Genomic DNA, 15,002 nt, shown 5'->3' on the forward strand with positions numbered 1-15,002 from the left:
ATGAGAGGACACGCCCCCTTTTTTAGTCGAGTTAAAGGAATTTTAGAAACAATTAAATGCCTGCAGATATAAATCGAACCCTGAAATATAAAAATTTAGTTAGTAAAAACACAAAACTCACCAACGAAGGCCTTGAAGCGGGTGCGCTGACCGGCACGGGTCTGCTTCTGGACAGGCATGATTTTCAGGACCTCATCCTTAAGTTGGCTTCCAATGAAGAAGTCAATGATTTCGTACTCCTAAACATAAACAAAATTTTTGTTACATAATTCGGCTCAAAATCTTTAACTTAACGTCGGTAAAAATAATAAAATATCAGAAGAGGTTTGAGTTTTTCATCAATTTCAGAAACACGGACCAAATATCATCATGAAAATGAACATTCTTGTACATAAAAAGAATTTAAACCAACCTTGATGGGGAGGGAGAAGAGATAGATCTCTTCAAGGGAGCGGATTTTGCCGTCGCGCACGAGGCGGCCCAGCTTGGTCACGGGCACCCATTCCTTTTCGGCCTCCTTGCCGCGGCCACGGCCTCTACCACGGCCGCGTCCCCTGGGCCTTCCTCCGCGGCCGCGTCCGCCGAATCCTCCTCTAAAACCTCCACGTCCACCGGCGGCAGCGTTGTCCGCCATCTAAGAATTTTTAAAAATAAAAAATTAGCTATGAATGTCATGGATTATTTGCTGAGTATGTATGTAAACAAATCTACTGAAGAATTTTTAAGATAATTTGGCTTGAAGTTATTATTGTGTCTGTTTGCCGGGCGTGACGCTTTGCTTCAAGCACGCTGCCCGATGTTTCAAAGAATTTCCGAAGAAATCTTGATAAAATTCATTCAAGCTTCCGGGAAATGCAAATTCAAAAGGAACACTTGCGCTAAACAGCTTACACTAACTTTAAAACGAAGAATTTAACTCAGGATTTTGATCTTAAAATGTTTGTGCGTCGTCACGTGCGTGGCAACAGGGGATCTTTAACTCGATTCACGGGCTAAAATTCTTTCAGATTTTTAACAATCAATTTTGGTGAAAATACGGGAAAAATACAGGTAATTAATATGCTGAATAAAGTATCCAGTGTTTAATCTTTAAATTAATCAAGTTTGGGTAGCGATTGGGTTAATGATGACTGAAATATTTACGGATAAAATAAAATTACGACTTACTGGTGCTGTAGATGGTCACAAATTAATGGCGATTCTTTCGGTGTTTCGGTTCACACAGCTTACGATTGCTAAAAGAACCGGTTATTTTAACATGAATCGGTTATATTTTTGGGCGTCTTACTTGTTAAAGGATTGGATATTAGTACCGGTTTTTGTCACAAACTGTACACAACCGGTTGTTTGAAAGTGAACCGGTCCTATAACTCATCGGAGTGGCCGCTAGAGGCGCGCATTTAGATGTGGAAAAGGCCTTTTAACGACATCTTACAGAGGAAATGTTAACTCTTATGGTTGGATTGAGGCGGCAAGCTGCAGCAATAATAATTCGGGAAGATGTGACCATAGAAAAAGAGGTGCCGCGCTGCTCAAAGACTGCCGAGTTAATTTTATTTTCCTCCTCAAGTGAAAAATATCGTGCCTGAACGTGTCCATGTAGAAGAACGCAATCTAAATTGAATAAATTTTAGAGAAAAAAAATGGTCAATGAGCAACAAACTGAAATTACGTTTTTAAACAAATTAAGTAAGCATTTTTATTAATACGTTGAATTTATTGAATTATGTTTTAATTGAATTTTTAAATAAAATTCGAAGTACGTAACAATTGCCTATATTTTCTGAATAAAGAATTAACACAAGAAAATTCAAGTGTAGGTTTAATTAATAATTTTTTAATATTTTTAATACAGCTCAACAGTAAACTGATGATTTTTTCTGAATGAATAATTATTTAGTATTAATTTAAATAAATAAGACGAACATTTAACTATTTTAAAATAATTTTAATCTAATAAAAATGGATAAAATAGCAATTTTAGGAATGAAGAATTAATATTTGATAGAAACTTTCGTTATACCTTCATTTGCATTTTTTTATCAGTGATGAATTCAATTTAAACCATTTTATTTATTTTCCTTTAATTTTATACAAACATAAACAATTATCAAATAAGCCCAAAGTTTTCATTTTCATTCTAATAAAATGAAAATTGAACCATGCAGTAATTAATCTTTCCATTTGAGTGGAGGAAGCGAGCAATTAGTTTCACTTGGGGCAACAAACGCTAAATTAATTTGGTGGCACCGCGTGCATGTATGCCACAGAGATTGGCTTTTGACCTTTTGGCCTCTGGTCCGTAGCGAGAACGCAAGGTGCGAGAGAGAGGCGAGACCCGACCCAACAGCAAGTTTGCGTTTTCGTGTCCGCCGCATTTTGGGTCGACGGTCGGTCGGTGGTGGTGCACGGAGTGCGTACTCATGGACGAGTGCACCCCTGCATCCCCCGAGGGATGCGCGCACGCCGAGTGGCGGAGAACGCTCTCTCTCTCTCTCTCTCTCTGCGGGGCCAGCACACGCGCGCGCGTCCCTTCAAAGTTCGAGGTCACGCCGCCGCTGCCGCCGCCGCCGCCGCTGAGCACCAACAAAGCCGCCGACGCCGCAATTATGACGGTGCACTCTCTCTTCTATGTGTATAACGGCGAATGGCGAACACTCGGAATTCTCGCATAGTAATGAGCATGAGAATGATCGAATGTGTGTGCTGCCCTTTTCAATTATTTGCTGCCCTTTTGATCGATGCCCCAGAGCGGCACAATGCGCGCAGCACGAGATGAATTATGTACGACATACACCTCCAGGATGTTATTCAGGAACGACACCATGAATTTTTAAAATTCATGTTGCAGGGGGTTTCCTTCCACCAAAGATTGATATTTTCTATTTGGGCATCTTGATTTTATTTTAGTTTGTTCTTAGGGTGCAATTTAAAGAGGAATGATACTGCAAAAGCCTGGAAAATGCTTGTTGCCAATGCATAAACTCGTCCCTTAGGATTCAGTTAAAGCCTAAATTGTAATTTTTTGAGAAAACTGGCTGGAAAGTTAGCGTGCTTTTCATATGGTAATGGCTGTCTCCTTACCTGAAATCCGATTTAATTTCAAAACCAAGAGTTTCCCCAATAAGTGGCATACGCCGTTGGACAAATCTCGGCGAGAGGAACCGGAATATGCCAAGAAAATATGTTCAAGCACTCGAAATTTTGGAGAAAATTGGCAAAATTTGAATTTTTACTGTAGGTAGGTCCTTTTTTATTGTTGCAAATTGTTTTTATGGCATCCAACAATTCAAATAATTTTCAATTGTTGCCCAGTATCATTCCACTTTAATTTTCCATAGTAGGGTTAATTTTCAATGAATTTTTTAATTTTTGGAAAAAAATAGGTAAATTTTTTTAAATCTTTCAACGTATTGAATGAAATGTTGCCTAGAAATGTTCAGGATTTTTCTTGAAACAATGTTTTGAAAAACGGGTATATTTTTGGATTCAGATTATTAGTGAGAACATCAAAATTGGACAATTTGTTTAATTTCAACCCTTGCAACGTGCTTGGTGTCACCCCTGAAGTCAGATACTGTGTTGAAAGGGCCAATTTGATCCTTGGAAAATTGCTCAGGAAACACCCTAGAGCTGATATACTCATAATTTCATTAATTAACAAACCGAGAAGCCAGGAGACCTAATGCTAAAAAATGCGAAATTAATGCTCTCGTGGACACACACTCTATCAAAAATAAAAATTTGCATTTTGAACTTTATTTCCTACACCATTTTATATAATATCCGCAAAAATGTTACAAAACTGAATTATAAATAAATAATAAAAGTAATATATATTTAAAATAGGCATGATTACCTTTACGCGGGATTTTTGGTCAGGAAATCTACCTAAAATGACATCACTTTAATCGATTTCTGGAAGTTACAAAAAAATAATAAAATCTTACTTAATTAAACACCCAAGGTGAACAACAGACAAAGTATTTCTAAGTTTCATTTGCTAAATTTTACTGACGCATTTCTATTAAAATCCTCTCGATAAGGGGATTTTTACTTTAAAGTGGAATGATACTGGGCAACAATTGAAAAATTATTTGAATTGTTGGATGCCATGAACAATTGACCGATAAACAATTTGTTCAACAATTTGCAATAATAAAAAATGACCTTCCTACAATAAAAATTCAAATTTTGCCGATTTTCTCCAAAATTTACATTGCTTGAACATATTTTCTTGGCATATTCCGATTCCTCTCGTCGAGATCTGTCCAACGGTGTATGCCACTTATTGGGGAAACTCTTGGTTTTGAAATTAAATCGGATTTCAAGTAAGGAGACAGCCAATACCATTTGAAAAGCACGCTAACTTTCCAGCCAATTTTCTCAAAAAATTACAGCGCTCCTTAGGTCAATTTAGGCTTTAACAGAATCCTAAGGCACGAATTTATGCATTGGCAACAAGCATTTTCCAGGCTTTTCCAGTATCATTCCTCTTTAAGCATAAATAAAAAATCAAGCCTAAAAAACACGCAATTTGCTGAAAATGCGTTAAAATAATCTTGAGAATTCTCATTGTCAGGGGTTATACAACTATTGTTTTGTTTCCAATACTATCACTAACAATTCTTCAGATTGGCTTGTCTTCTAGACTTTTAAAAAACAATTAATTATAAAATTAATTAATTTGATCCGGTAGCTGTCTTTCAAAATTCTGCGGATTTTCGCCTACCTTTACTTTGCATAACCGAAACGAAAACAATATTAAAAACACACGATACAAGTTCCCTCAACAACTTCACTTGAAGAGAGTGGAAAGAAAAATAAAATAATTTTTATTAATATACCAACACTGACGATATTAAAGCGAAATTCTATAAAATAAATAAATTAATTAGAAAATTTCTATCCTTAAAATGAATTAAAACTTTTGCAAAATGTCAAAATTTCCCAGCTTCCGTTTTGACCTATCCCGGCTCCAGAGTGTATATTATATTCCTTCAAAATTAATTAATCACCCTTCGTGGGGAATTTATTCGGTTGCGGCTGAACAAGTTGCCGTGTTTCTGCACGAGCCGTCGAGTTCCTTCTTGATGCGGGTCAAATATATATATGTATATCTGTAATTCGCCTCGAGCCCATCGACTTGAATTAGGAATATTGGTTATCTCTTGAGACTGAACGAGGGGCGAAAGCACGGAGGCTCATCCCAAATTGAAGTCGGCATTCCAGCTTCGAGCTCGCTGTCAGTGAGAGCCAATGCCGCTTTTTCCTCTCGAGGCACGCGCGCAGGCCGCAGGAGCAGCGAGTGCGAAATCGGATACGCATGCACGAGGAAATGCGATAAGAAGAGGCGAATGCGTGCCCTATCTATCATTTAGTCGGCAATCAGTCGGGCGCGTTGAGACGACAGCACGTCGATCGCGCTCTCGCAAAACGGATGCTTTCTTATCGCTGCGCCAATAGATTATGGATGGAATAGATCAGTCCTGCGACTAACTGAGCGGATTTGCTTCGAACTTGTGCAATTTCCATTAGACAAACAAGGAATAAATTTATTACAGACCGTCTTTGACGAAGTTTCTGAGCACACCAATCGATTCCTGAGGGTCGAATTTAGTAAAGTGGATGTTTTTTCCGTCCAAAAAGTCCAGCGCGACGTGAAGAACTTTTTTTCCCGCCAAAACAATATGAATGCGAGATGTGCGCATGCGTGAGAGCTGGTTTTAGCACTTGCAGACGAGACCGCCTCTACGAATGACTTCTTTGTCACATCCAGCCAGCTCTGACGCGTGCGCTCTTCTCACATTCATATTGTTTTGGCGGGAAAAAAGGTTCGCACGTTGCGCTGGACTTTTTGGTCGGAAAAAATATCCACTTTACCTAATTCGACCCTCAGGAATCGATTAGTGTGCTCAGAAACTTCGTCAGAGACAATCTTTAAGCTGCCAATTGGAAATTAAAATTTATCCTCATGCTTAAAAGAAATATTGCATCTTTAAAAAGCAACAGGTTTGTTTGAAATAATTTAAATTTTGATCAAATCGTTCAAAACTAAACCTTCTCAACAAAATTCAAATTTTTTAAAATTATTTCCTAGTCAAAAGGCGTTTGAAAATGTGCAAAATAAAAAAGGGAGATCAAAAAACTTTAATTATGTGCAGTTATTCTTGTGGTCAATCAATACAATCTTTCTAATATAAATTTCACGTCTTTGCATCATGAATTCTTATCATCTCATGAGAGAAGCAAATAGATCTTCTCGTCAAACGTCTTTATTTTAGTTTGTAAATTAAATATATTCACTCTATATAAGGAGAGGCTGTACAGCTCCCAACATGAAAAGGATGAAAGAGCTTAAATTAAGCCTCAGGCACAAACTGACTTTGTCAGGAATTATGCAGCTTTCTGAACAACTATTTTGCTGTGCAGACATCCTTTGTGATTAGATTAGACTTTGCAGAAAAGGACGCTGCGGATGATTCACTTATATTTTCGTTAAGTAGTCTGCTGATTGTTGGAGAAAAGTAGTCAGTCTCATTTTACATAAATATTCTGAACTGGGACATTGCTGAAAATTAGATTTAAAATGTGTCTTTTCACTGTTTTATACAAATGTTATTTTTTTTTAATTATTTCATTAGTGCGAACTTTATTTTTAAGAAACTGAATTTTTAAATATTCAGAAAAGAGTGTGTTCTAACACAGGAGCAGGAGAATTCCTGCTTTTCCTGTAAATTTGGAACAGGAAAAAGACAGGAGAATTGAATTTCTTGTCAAAGCATTGCAGATCGGAAATCAGATTTTTGTCTTTGCCAAGTAGAAACAGTTACCCGAGACTAACAACAAATTTAATTTAATTTCTTGAAAAGAAGGGTGATTTTTAGGCTATTTTGTACAGTATTAAACCTGCAGCTATATTGAGGAGTCGTTATATGAACGGATTTTAAGAAATCTTTCAAGCCCAACAAATAAATACGTTTTATTTCGGTTAAAATAACACGAGGATCATCTGAAAAATCAACAATTTTTGCCCAAATTACAAAATATTTAATATATAAACGAAATATATAAATGTACCAAATAAACAATTTTATCAACTTATTAGCACTTAATTAATTATAGCTAAATTTTTATTACTTTGGATATTTTATTTTAGTTGTTTGCGTTTCAGAATTTCTTACTTTTCTTTCAAATACGTGCACGTTGTGCAAGAAATTCCGGAATCATCTGCTATATATTTTTTTATTTCTTCTATCAAATGAAAAATAGACACCGTTTCCAAAGAATTCGAAAAAAAGCAATTTTTCAAATTTCCTAATTGTTTTCAATTCCAAATCTCGGGTTCTAAAAATTGGAATTGCAAAAACTACCCACCATTGGACTCGTCTCGACCTCCACTAACCAGCTGAAGGGTTCGGGGGTGCTTTACCTCCGCCCCTTTGTTGTTACACTTCAACCCCCTAGAAAAAAGTAAAAAAATTACATATATCTCTGATTTTTTTATTTATTTAGTTGAAAAATTTTACTGTTTGAGAATTAAAGAAGGGATGAGGGGGTAATTTAAAAGGAGATTTGGATAATTTAAAATAATTTGAAGCCCAGAGGAAGCTTGATAATTTTTTTATCGAAATTGGAGCAGTGGCGTTGAAAGGGGATGGAGGTAAGCACCCCCTAAACACTTCAACGGGTTAGTGGAGATCGAGATGAGTCTAACAGTGGATAGTTTTTGCAATTCTGATAGTTAGAATCCGAGATTTGGAGGTGCGAAATACCCAAAAAAATGGAAAATTGTCATTTTTTACCCATGGGAAATTTTGAAATTTAAATATAATGCCACTCTGAAAATCCAGTATTCTTTGTTCTTTCTGAGTTAAATTGTTATTTTTTGAAAAAGGAAAAATTGGAAAATTTAAGTCTATTGAAAATCCTCTCCCTTCCGTGTGAAAAGATCCGGAAAAAGACCGGATTCCGATTTAATTTCTTGGGATACGAACGAACTACGAACCCTGTCAGGATAGTTTTATCATGCAAAATTTAATGCGTCTGGACAAGTACAGTCAAGCGTATATTTTACGCCTAATATTCAGAATAAAGTGTTAAGCGGGCCGTGCGCGTGCCGTGTCGGCCGCCGGTCGTCGGCGGGGAGACGCGGTGCCTGTTGAGCTCCGTCGGGCCGTGTCCCTCCCCCCTCCCTGCCGCCCCTGCAGCGCGTGCGAGCGGGCGGGTTGGCGAGCGAGCGAGCGGGGCAGGCGACCCTTTTGGTGCGCCAGGCAGACGAGGCAGACGAGGCAGACGTGTTCGGCACGCCGAGGTGTGAGCCCGCGCAGCACACTGCGTGCACCCGGTTGGAGGCGGTGCGTGAGGCGGCCCCCGCGTGACAGTGCTCGGAGGCGGGCCACGGCGATTCCGCTTTGACACCGCAGGAGTCAGGAACGCGCCACGAACGAGCATGGCGCGTCCGGTGCGGGGAGGATGTATGTGATCTTCCCGGCTGAGGAACTCATTAATATCTCCCTGGGCGCCAGTCCGTCTGAGAATCTGTCCGTCACTTTTAACAAGCGAGTCATGGCTGGCGAAGTCACCCTCAAGGAGCTCACCCACCCGGCCCTCAACGAGGCCCTCAAGACCCACAACTCGGTCACTTTCAAGCTCGTCAGAACCGGTGAGTGCGAGTGCTACCCCTGCCTATAATTTGCCCCGCGCGCGTTTACGGCTTTATTGCCCGGCTAATTGCCCTTTTTTTTTAATCCCAAACGATTTCATTCCGCTGCCAAATTGTTTGATGAGCGAATTATACTGTTTAATTTTAAAGCAATTTTAATTGATTATTCTTCATTTTCCATTAAATAAATTATTCTTGTATCAAACACAAATCCGTTCTGTGGATTTAGAATAAAATAATAAAAACTATAAACAAATAAATGTATTTAGAAATTCGAGGCATGCAAGGAGATGCAAATTATTTTAAAAATACATAACCTGCATTTTTAGAAGTTTTTTTTATAAATTTAATATATATCTTAATCTTACATCAAACGGGCTAAAAACAAATAAACGAACAACGTGTGAGAATCCGGATTTGACGAAAGGGCGAACAATAAAATATACAGTGGTTTTTCCTGAATTTTTTAGAAATATAGTCTCTCTTTATTTACTACCAGTCTGATTATTGATTAAAAATTTCTCACCTAAAATCCCTTCCTAATTAAACCTGAATCCTACATGAGAAGCCTGAAATTTTACGAAAAAATGGTCCCAAAAATATTAAACTTTTACGTTGGGTGTTTGTTTTGTTTTTCCCGCACACTTTAATGGCGTTTTCAGACGATAATTGAATTTTTCAAAAATTTAAAATGTTAAAAATTTTCTTAGCTTAATCTTTATACAAAAGTGACTAAATAAAAGTTTTAAAATGGATTCGGAAGCGACTTTTAACGTTGATTTGTTCGGAAATCCAAAAAAGAATTCCCCGTCAAATATTAAATCACGAGTAAAATTTCCTCATGCGAATGATACGCTTAGAATTGGTTCCCCTCTGAGCCTTTTGGTAATTTATCAAAGAAAATTTATAGAAAATCAGACGGAAAATATCGTGCAAACCCAGGGTAATATTCCAAATTTTGGGAGATTTTTTTCTTCTTTTCGTTTGGACGCATCTTTCAAAAAATAGTCGTTTCAATCACACACAGGATTTTAAACAGACTTATCGTGGAGATTTCTAATTATTAATTCCTATATAAACCTTTATTAAAATTACAATACTTGTAAAACACCTGAAAGGCATTTTGCAATTTAGATCTCGAAATTAATATGGGCTAGCAACTATTAAAAATAATCCATAGTTTGTTTGGAAAAAAACTGGTAAGCTGTTGATAACTAATTAAAATTCCAGTTGCAAGAAGTTTTATATAACAACAAACAAATGATAAAAAACATCATTTTGTATCAGCGGGGGCCTGATTCATGCAACGCGCAGATATGGCGTCCGGTGGAGCATGGCGCGAAAAAAACGGTCACGTGAAAATGCGTGAAAAGAACCAAGTTTTGGTTAATATTGTGACATATTTTGCATTACTTTTAACTAATTGTGTCTTTTGGATCGTACAAACAAATTCTCGACACTCGTACGGCAATCCAAAGAGAGCTTTTTGTTTCCCACTTCAGACGCCATCTTGGATCTGCGCAGTGCGAACCAATTTTATCGCACATCCGGCCCCCGCTGAGATTAAACGATTTATAAAAGAAATTTAGGTTGAAAAATAGCGCTTCACATTTTTATGCAGGTGTTGCAAGACTGAATTATGCAAAAGTTTGACAAATTTCCTTCCAGGTTCGTTATTTGCCAATATAAACATCCAATATTGATGCTACTAATTGATTTTCCCTCAAGAGAATCGAGCTAGATATTAATATTCAGTAAAGTAGAGGAAAATGAACGCTTCACAAGTTAATAATAATTTTAATCTCCGATGGAACACAAAGCTTTTTAATTAGACCAAAGAAATTTCCAAGCAAGTTTTATTATAAAATAATTTAGCAAGCGCAACGCCGCAAAAAGGTCTTATTACCGCATGCACTTCAAAGTGCAGCAGCGAATTCCAGGCATGTAGGCCAACGTTTTGCGAATTAATTGATCGCGAAATGTGTCGGCGATTAATTACAGCGCGCAACAACCGGCTCGGCTGCTGCACATTTGCAGGCGGACGACGTATTCACACGAATGGAGAGATAACGTATCTGACCCACTCGCCAGACCGGCCAGAACGCCGCCGGCACACACGCACCTGACCGTCAGCCAACAACACAGTTTTTTTTTTTTATTTTATCGCAAAGAAGCCACTGCGGTCGCTGCCCGGCTTATGCTACATGCACTCGCTCAGCAGACTTCAGATTTGCTTTCTGCACGCGCAACCTCACTCAATGGGCATTCAACAGAGTCGGAAAATAAAATAACGGAAAATAACCTTTGTTTTTCCCAGAATAGTTTTTATTTTAATAATATTTTCATTTATAAAAATCACTTGGGTTTGCGATCAACGTTGATTCCCGCCGGTCAGATGATAAATTTTAATTTGCGGCGTGAAATTACTTTGAAAAGGATCGTTTTAGCCTTATTTTGCTAGTACTGTTCGCTTTTAAAATTGTCTATTTAATGTATTTACTGTATTGACCATTGCAAGAATAAACAAACAAGACAAGAGAGTCAATATGGCGTCAAAATTAAGATTTTTTTGAATATTTGCCCATTTTGAAGCTGCGCAGTAAACTTGTGCGCATTTTAAGCATGCGCAGTATATTCCAATCGCTTCTTAATCTGACAGGGAGGCTGAAACTCACTACTGCGCATGCGTGAACAAAATTAAAACCTTCTGCGCAGTCGCAATTTTCACCGGGGTCTGGTTTGCGTTCTGTGTTGGTTCCCGCCGGTCAGAAGTAAAAATGGCGTCAAAATAATGTAGGCCAATCCAGTCGGCCAATCAGAAGCGTCGAAAAAGAGGCGTGTTGACCTAATAATTTCATTCGCGCGTATTTTGTTACATTTCCATTAGCTTGATGTGCCATCTAACGGTCGATTCGCCAATTACCGGGCTAATTAGCTGTTAGGGAAGAAATAACAACAAAAATATTAATTAATTTCCAAGCCACTTTCATTTTACGTTTGAAATTTTCCCGCCGTACTCTACTAGACGCCATATTTGCGCAGCGTGTCAATCTGGTCCCTTAAATAAAACCCAAAATTTTCCTATTATTAAAAATATTTACTCAGCACGCTTCGATTGTTGTTGTAACGACTACTGTACGGCAAAATAACTCTCATTTAATGCCGCTGCAGTTTGGATTTTCAGCTCCGAGCCGCAAATTGCGAATTCTGTTTGTCGCCGGCAGCCGATTGCGCTGTGCTTTGTTTAAAGAGTGACATGAGAGCTGGCGGCATCGTGAATATTGCATATATTTTAATGCAATTAGCTTGCTTGCTACATGCTGGTGAAAATTTAATTTTACGCTCGAGGATGATGTGAAACTGTTTGCAAAATCAAGAGTGTCCTTAAAAATGTATCATGTTTATACAATTTCGCTTCTAGCTTCACAAAACAGCATTTTTAACTTTAAATTATTGAATTTGAAGCAAAATGTGTGTCAGTTTTTTGGACTAAATTAAAAATTAATATTTGATGCGTTCTTAAAATTTATATTAACCTCCTTTTGGCCGCATTTACAACAAAATCCTCTTACCAAGAACAATAATGTGAAATTATCTGTCATCAAGGTCAACAGTAGATCAGTAACGACCATTTTCTGAACATTTTCAATGTTTCCCGTAGTTTTTAAAATTATACTTCTATTTTAAAAAAATTGAAAAGTCTCTAAAAAGAAGTCCCAAGGCTTTTGTGAACTAATTTGACATATAGGAGTTTTTAAATTTTTGTAAACATTGTGTTCCCCTAATCTAGGGTTAAAGCGTCGGAATCGAAACAAAAAAACTACACATTATTAAACTCCAGTAATTTTAGAATTTTTCTCACATTTTGCAAGCTCATGAAAATATAAATGCCGATTATGAGCTTACAAGTGCTTATTCCTAATGAGCATTAAGTCCGGCACTGCATCAAAGCGAGACAAACCGCGGAAAGCAAGTGAAACCGCAGCGACTGACCTATTACCCGCCGAGAGTGTTTGCATGCGACGTGTGGGTGGGTGGTGGGTGCACACCGGCGATAAACACGCAGCCCACCTATAACAATGGCCTGGCTGCAACAATGCCACGTAAAATTTATCAGCAAAGCTATAAAGAGAGGGTCTCTCGCACTTGCAGGTCGTGTGTGTGTGTGTGTCGTGCTTATCTCTGCGTCAGATCCGCGCGCTCGCTCGTTCTCTCGCTCTCTCGTTTTCGGCCTGCTGATGGAGTTATATTGTTGCGCGTATATATTCTGTTTGTTTATTTTGCTGTCTGTCTGCTGGTTAGCCCCTAAACGCGTGCGCTCGCTGTTGCCTAAATTAATGTGTGTGCGCGCGGTGAAAGCAAATAATAATTGTGCCGAAATTGCCGCTTCCGGTAAATATTTGGCTTTATTGCGCTAAAAGCAATACTCTGTCAAAAAGTAATATTTTAACATTATTTCGTAGGGCTTTTTAAAATGAAAATAAACACGGCTTTATGAACGATACCTCTCTTGCCAATAATGAATAAATATTTTATTAAACTCGAGAATGTATGTCAACAGACATAAAAAATAACACAATAAAAGCAGAATAGATGACTTTCACCTTTTCATATTGGCAGCTTCACATAAAGTTACAGCATTTTTAACATTTTCAATAAATAAATGGCTGGTGAGCACATCTGTCATCGCATTAAAGGCCGTTGGGGTTAAAAATTCAGGATATCATGTTAAAGGATTTTATTTATTTATTAATTTTTGTGTGCAAAAGAGATATAATTTAAATAGAGCTTAATTTAAAGGTGTTAAAAATTTCCAAAATAAATTAATAATATTTCGGGAAAATTTAATTGGATATATGTCATTTTGAATTTATTGTAAAGGTTCAAATGCATGTTTATTTTCCATTAATCACGATCAAACATCGTTTTTGAACTTGACTCCATCAGAAATGCGATTGAACTGTGTAAATGTTGAAATTTTAGCTACGTTCATTTTCAATTTGTAGCGAAATAACTCGTTTATCGCGCCAGATTCCCTCTTGACAGTAAAAAAAACTCACAGGAATTTTGTAAAAAGGGAAAAAATAAAAACTGGTGAGGTGAATTTTGAAAATTTCAACGTTTGATCTGAGATTTATTGGTTGTACCAAAGCAAAAATTTTGTTAATTGTGACGCTATTCTTCGAATTGAAATAAAATGATTAATTCCCTTTCGGTGATGGCCAAAATATAAGGCCTTTTACAAAAAGCAAATATTCCACGAATTATTAAAACTTCCCAACACAGCGAATAGAGTGACAAATAATTACTGGAAGATAAAAATTCCGATTTTGTAATTTAAATTTAATTAACTTTAATAATATTGAATCTTATTATTAAAAAAAACAGCGGGGTCCAGATGTGCGGTAAAATCGGTTCGCACTGCGCAGATCCAAGATGGCGTCTGAATGTGGGAAGCAAAAAGCTCTCTTTGGGTTGCCGTACGAGTGTCAAGAGTTTGTTTTTACGATCCAAAAGACACAATTAATGAAAAAAATGACCAAAAATTGCTTCTTTTCGAGAATTTTCACGTGACCTTTTTTCGCGCCACACTCCACCGAACGCCATATCTGCGCGTCGCACGAATCTGGCGCCCGCTGCTTTTTAAAACTTATTTTGCCCTTAATTATATAACATCTAATTGCTTGAAGGCTGTGCTCATACACTTGATGAACAATTCCAGACTCAATTATCACACGATAACACAGCGGAGCAGTGGACCAAACGAGTAAACGTAATTCGCCATTCATGAGTAGCAGAAAAACATTATACACACACACACACACGCTAATTGCAAATTTGCACTAATTACCGGCGAAAAGCGTGGGAGCAGCCAGCATTCGTTATCCGCTGAGTTTGCTTGCTTGGCTTGCTTGCTTGCTTGCGCGGCACAATTAACTTTTAACCGCGAACACACACCAGTGAAATCAAATTCGGGCGAGCGCCCTCCGGTTCGCAATTATGCAACGAGCCGGTCACTCGTGCGCCGCGGGATTGCATAGCCGGGCAGCGCAGTGTGTCGCCGTCGCCGCGTGCAGTGTGTGAGACTGTGAGTGCGGTTGCGGCCGGATTTTCCGCTTTGTTGCTGCCTCAAATTGCGCTGCTCGTTCTTTCTCCGGGCCTGCATAATTGAATTCCTGCTGAATTATATTCACTGAATCTGCGCTCTTAAAGCGCTTGAGGAAGAAATTTTTTATCAAGCAGAAATAGGCCAAAGTCAAATTCTTTTTTGTTAATATTTTTCTTATTTTATTACAGATAAATTTTTATTTAAAATTGAAGGAAAAAATATTGACGC

The 15,002-nt window shown here is 37.8% G+C and overlaps 2 protein-coding genes across 22 annotated transcripts in view; one reads left to right on the top strand and one right to left on the bottom strand.

The window, feature by feature from the left end:
- The window catches only part of LOC135946977 (small ribosomal subunit protein uS5), a 31,126-nt gene that overhangs the window by 1,294 nt on the left and 14,830 nt on the right, over positions 1-15,002 (bottom strand). The window contains exons 1-3 of one of the 2 annotated variants that reach the window (XM_065495513.1): positions 1,168-1,310; positions 413-634; positions 122-239 (exon numbers count right to left, since the gene is read on the bottom strand). In XM_065495513.1, the coding sequence (XP_065351585.1) occupies positions 122-239; positions 413-634 (340 nt within the window). In that variant the 5' untranslated portion in view covers positions 1,168-1,310. Of the gene's footprint in view, positions 1-121; positions 240-412; positions 635-1,167; positions 1,311-15,002 lie in introns of those variants that run through there. The other variant, XM_065495514.1, reaches the window with a different exon arrangement.
- Stacl (Stac-like) overlaps positions 8,272-15,002 on the top strand; it is a 166,137-nt gene continuing 159,406 nt past the window's right edge. For 17 of the 20 annotated variants that reach the window (XM_065495497.1, XM_065495504.1, XM_065495491.1 and 14 more), the window contains exon 1: positions 8,272-8,665. In XM_065495497.1, coding sequence (XP_065351569.1) covers positions 8,476-8,665 — 190 coding nt within the window. In that variant the 5' untranslated portion in view covers positions 8,272-8,475. The remainder of the gene's footprint in view (positions 8,666-15,002) is intronic. The other 3 variants (XM_065495505.1, XM_065495511.1, XM_065495512.1) reach the window with 1 other exon arrangement.

This window comes from Cloeon dipterum, chromosome X (genome assembly GCF_949628265.1).
Source record: "Cloeon dipterum chromosome X, ieCloDipt1.1, whole genome shotgun sequence".
Taxonomy (NCBI): domain Eukaryota; kingdom Metazoa; phylum Arthropoda; class Insecta; order Ephemeroptera; family Baetidae; genus Cloeon; species Cloeon dipterum.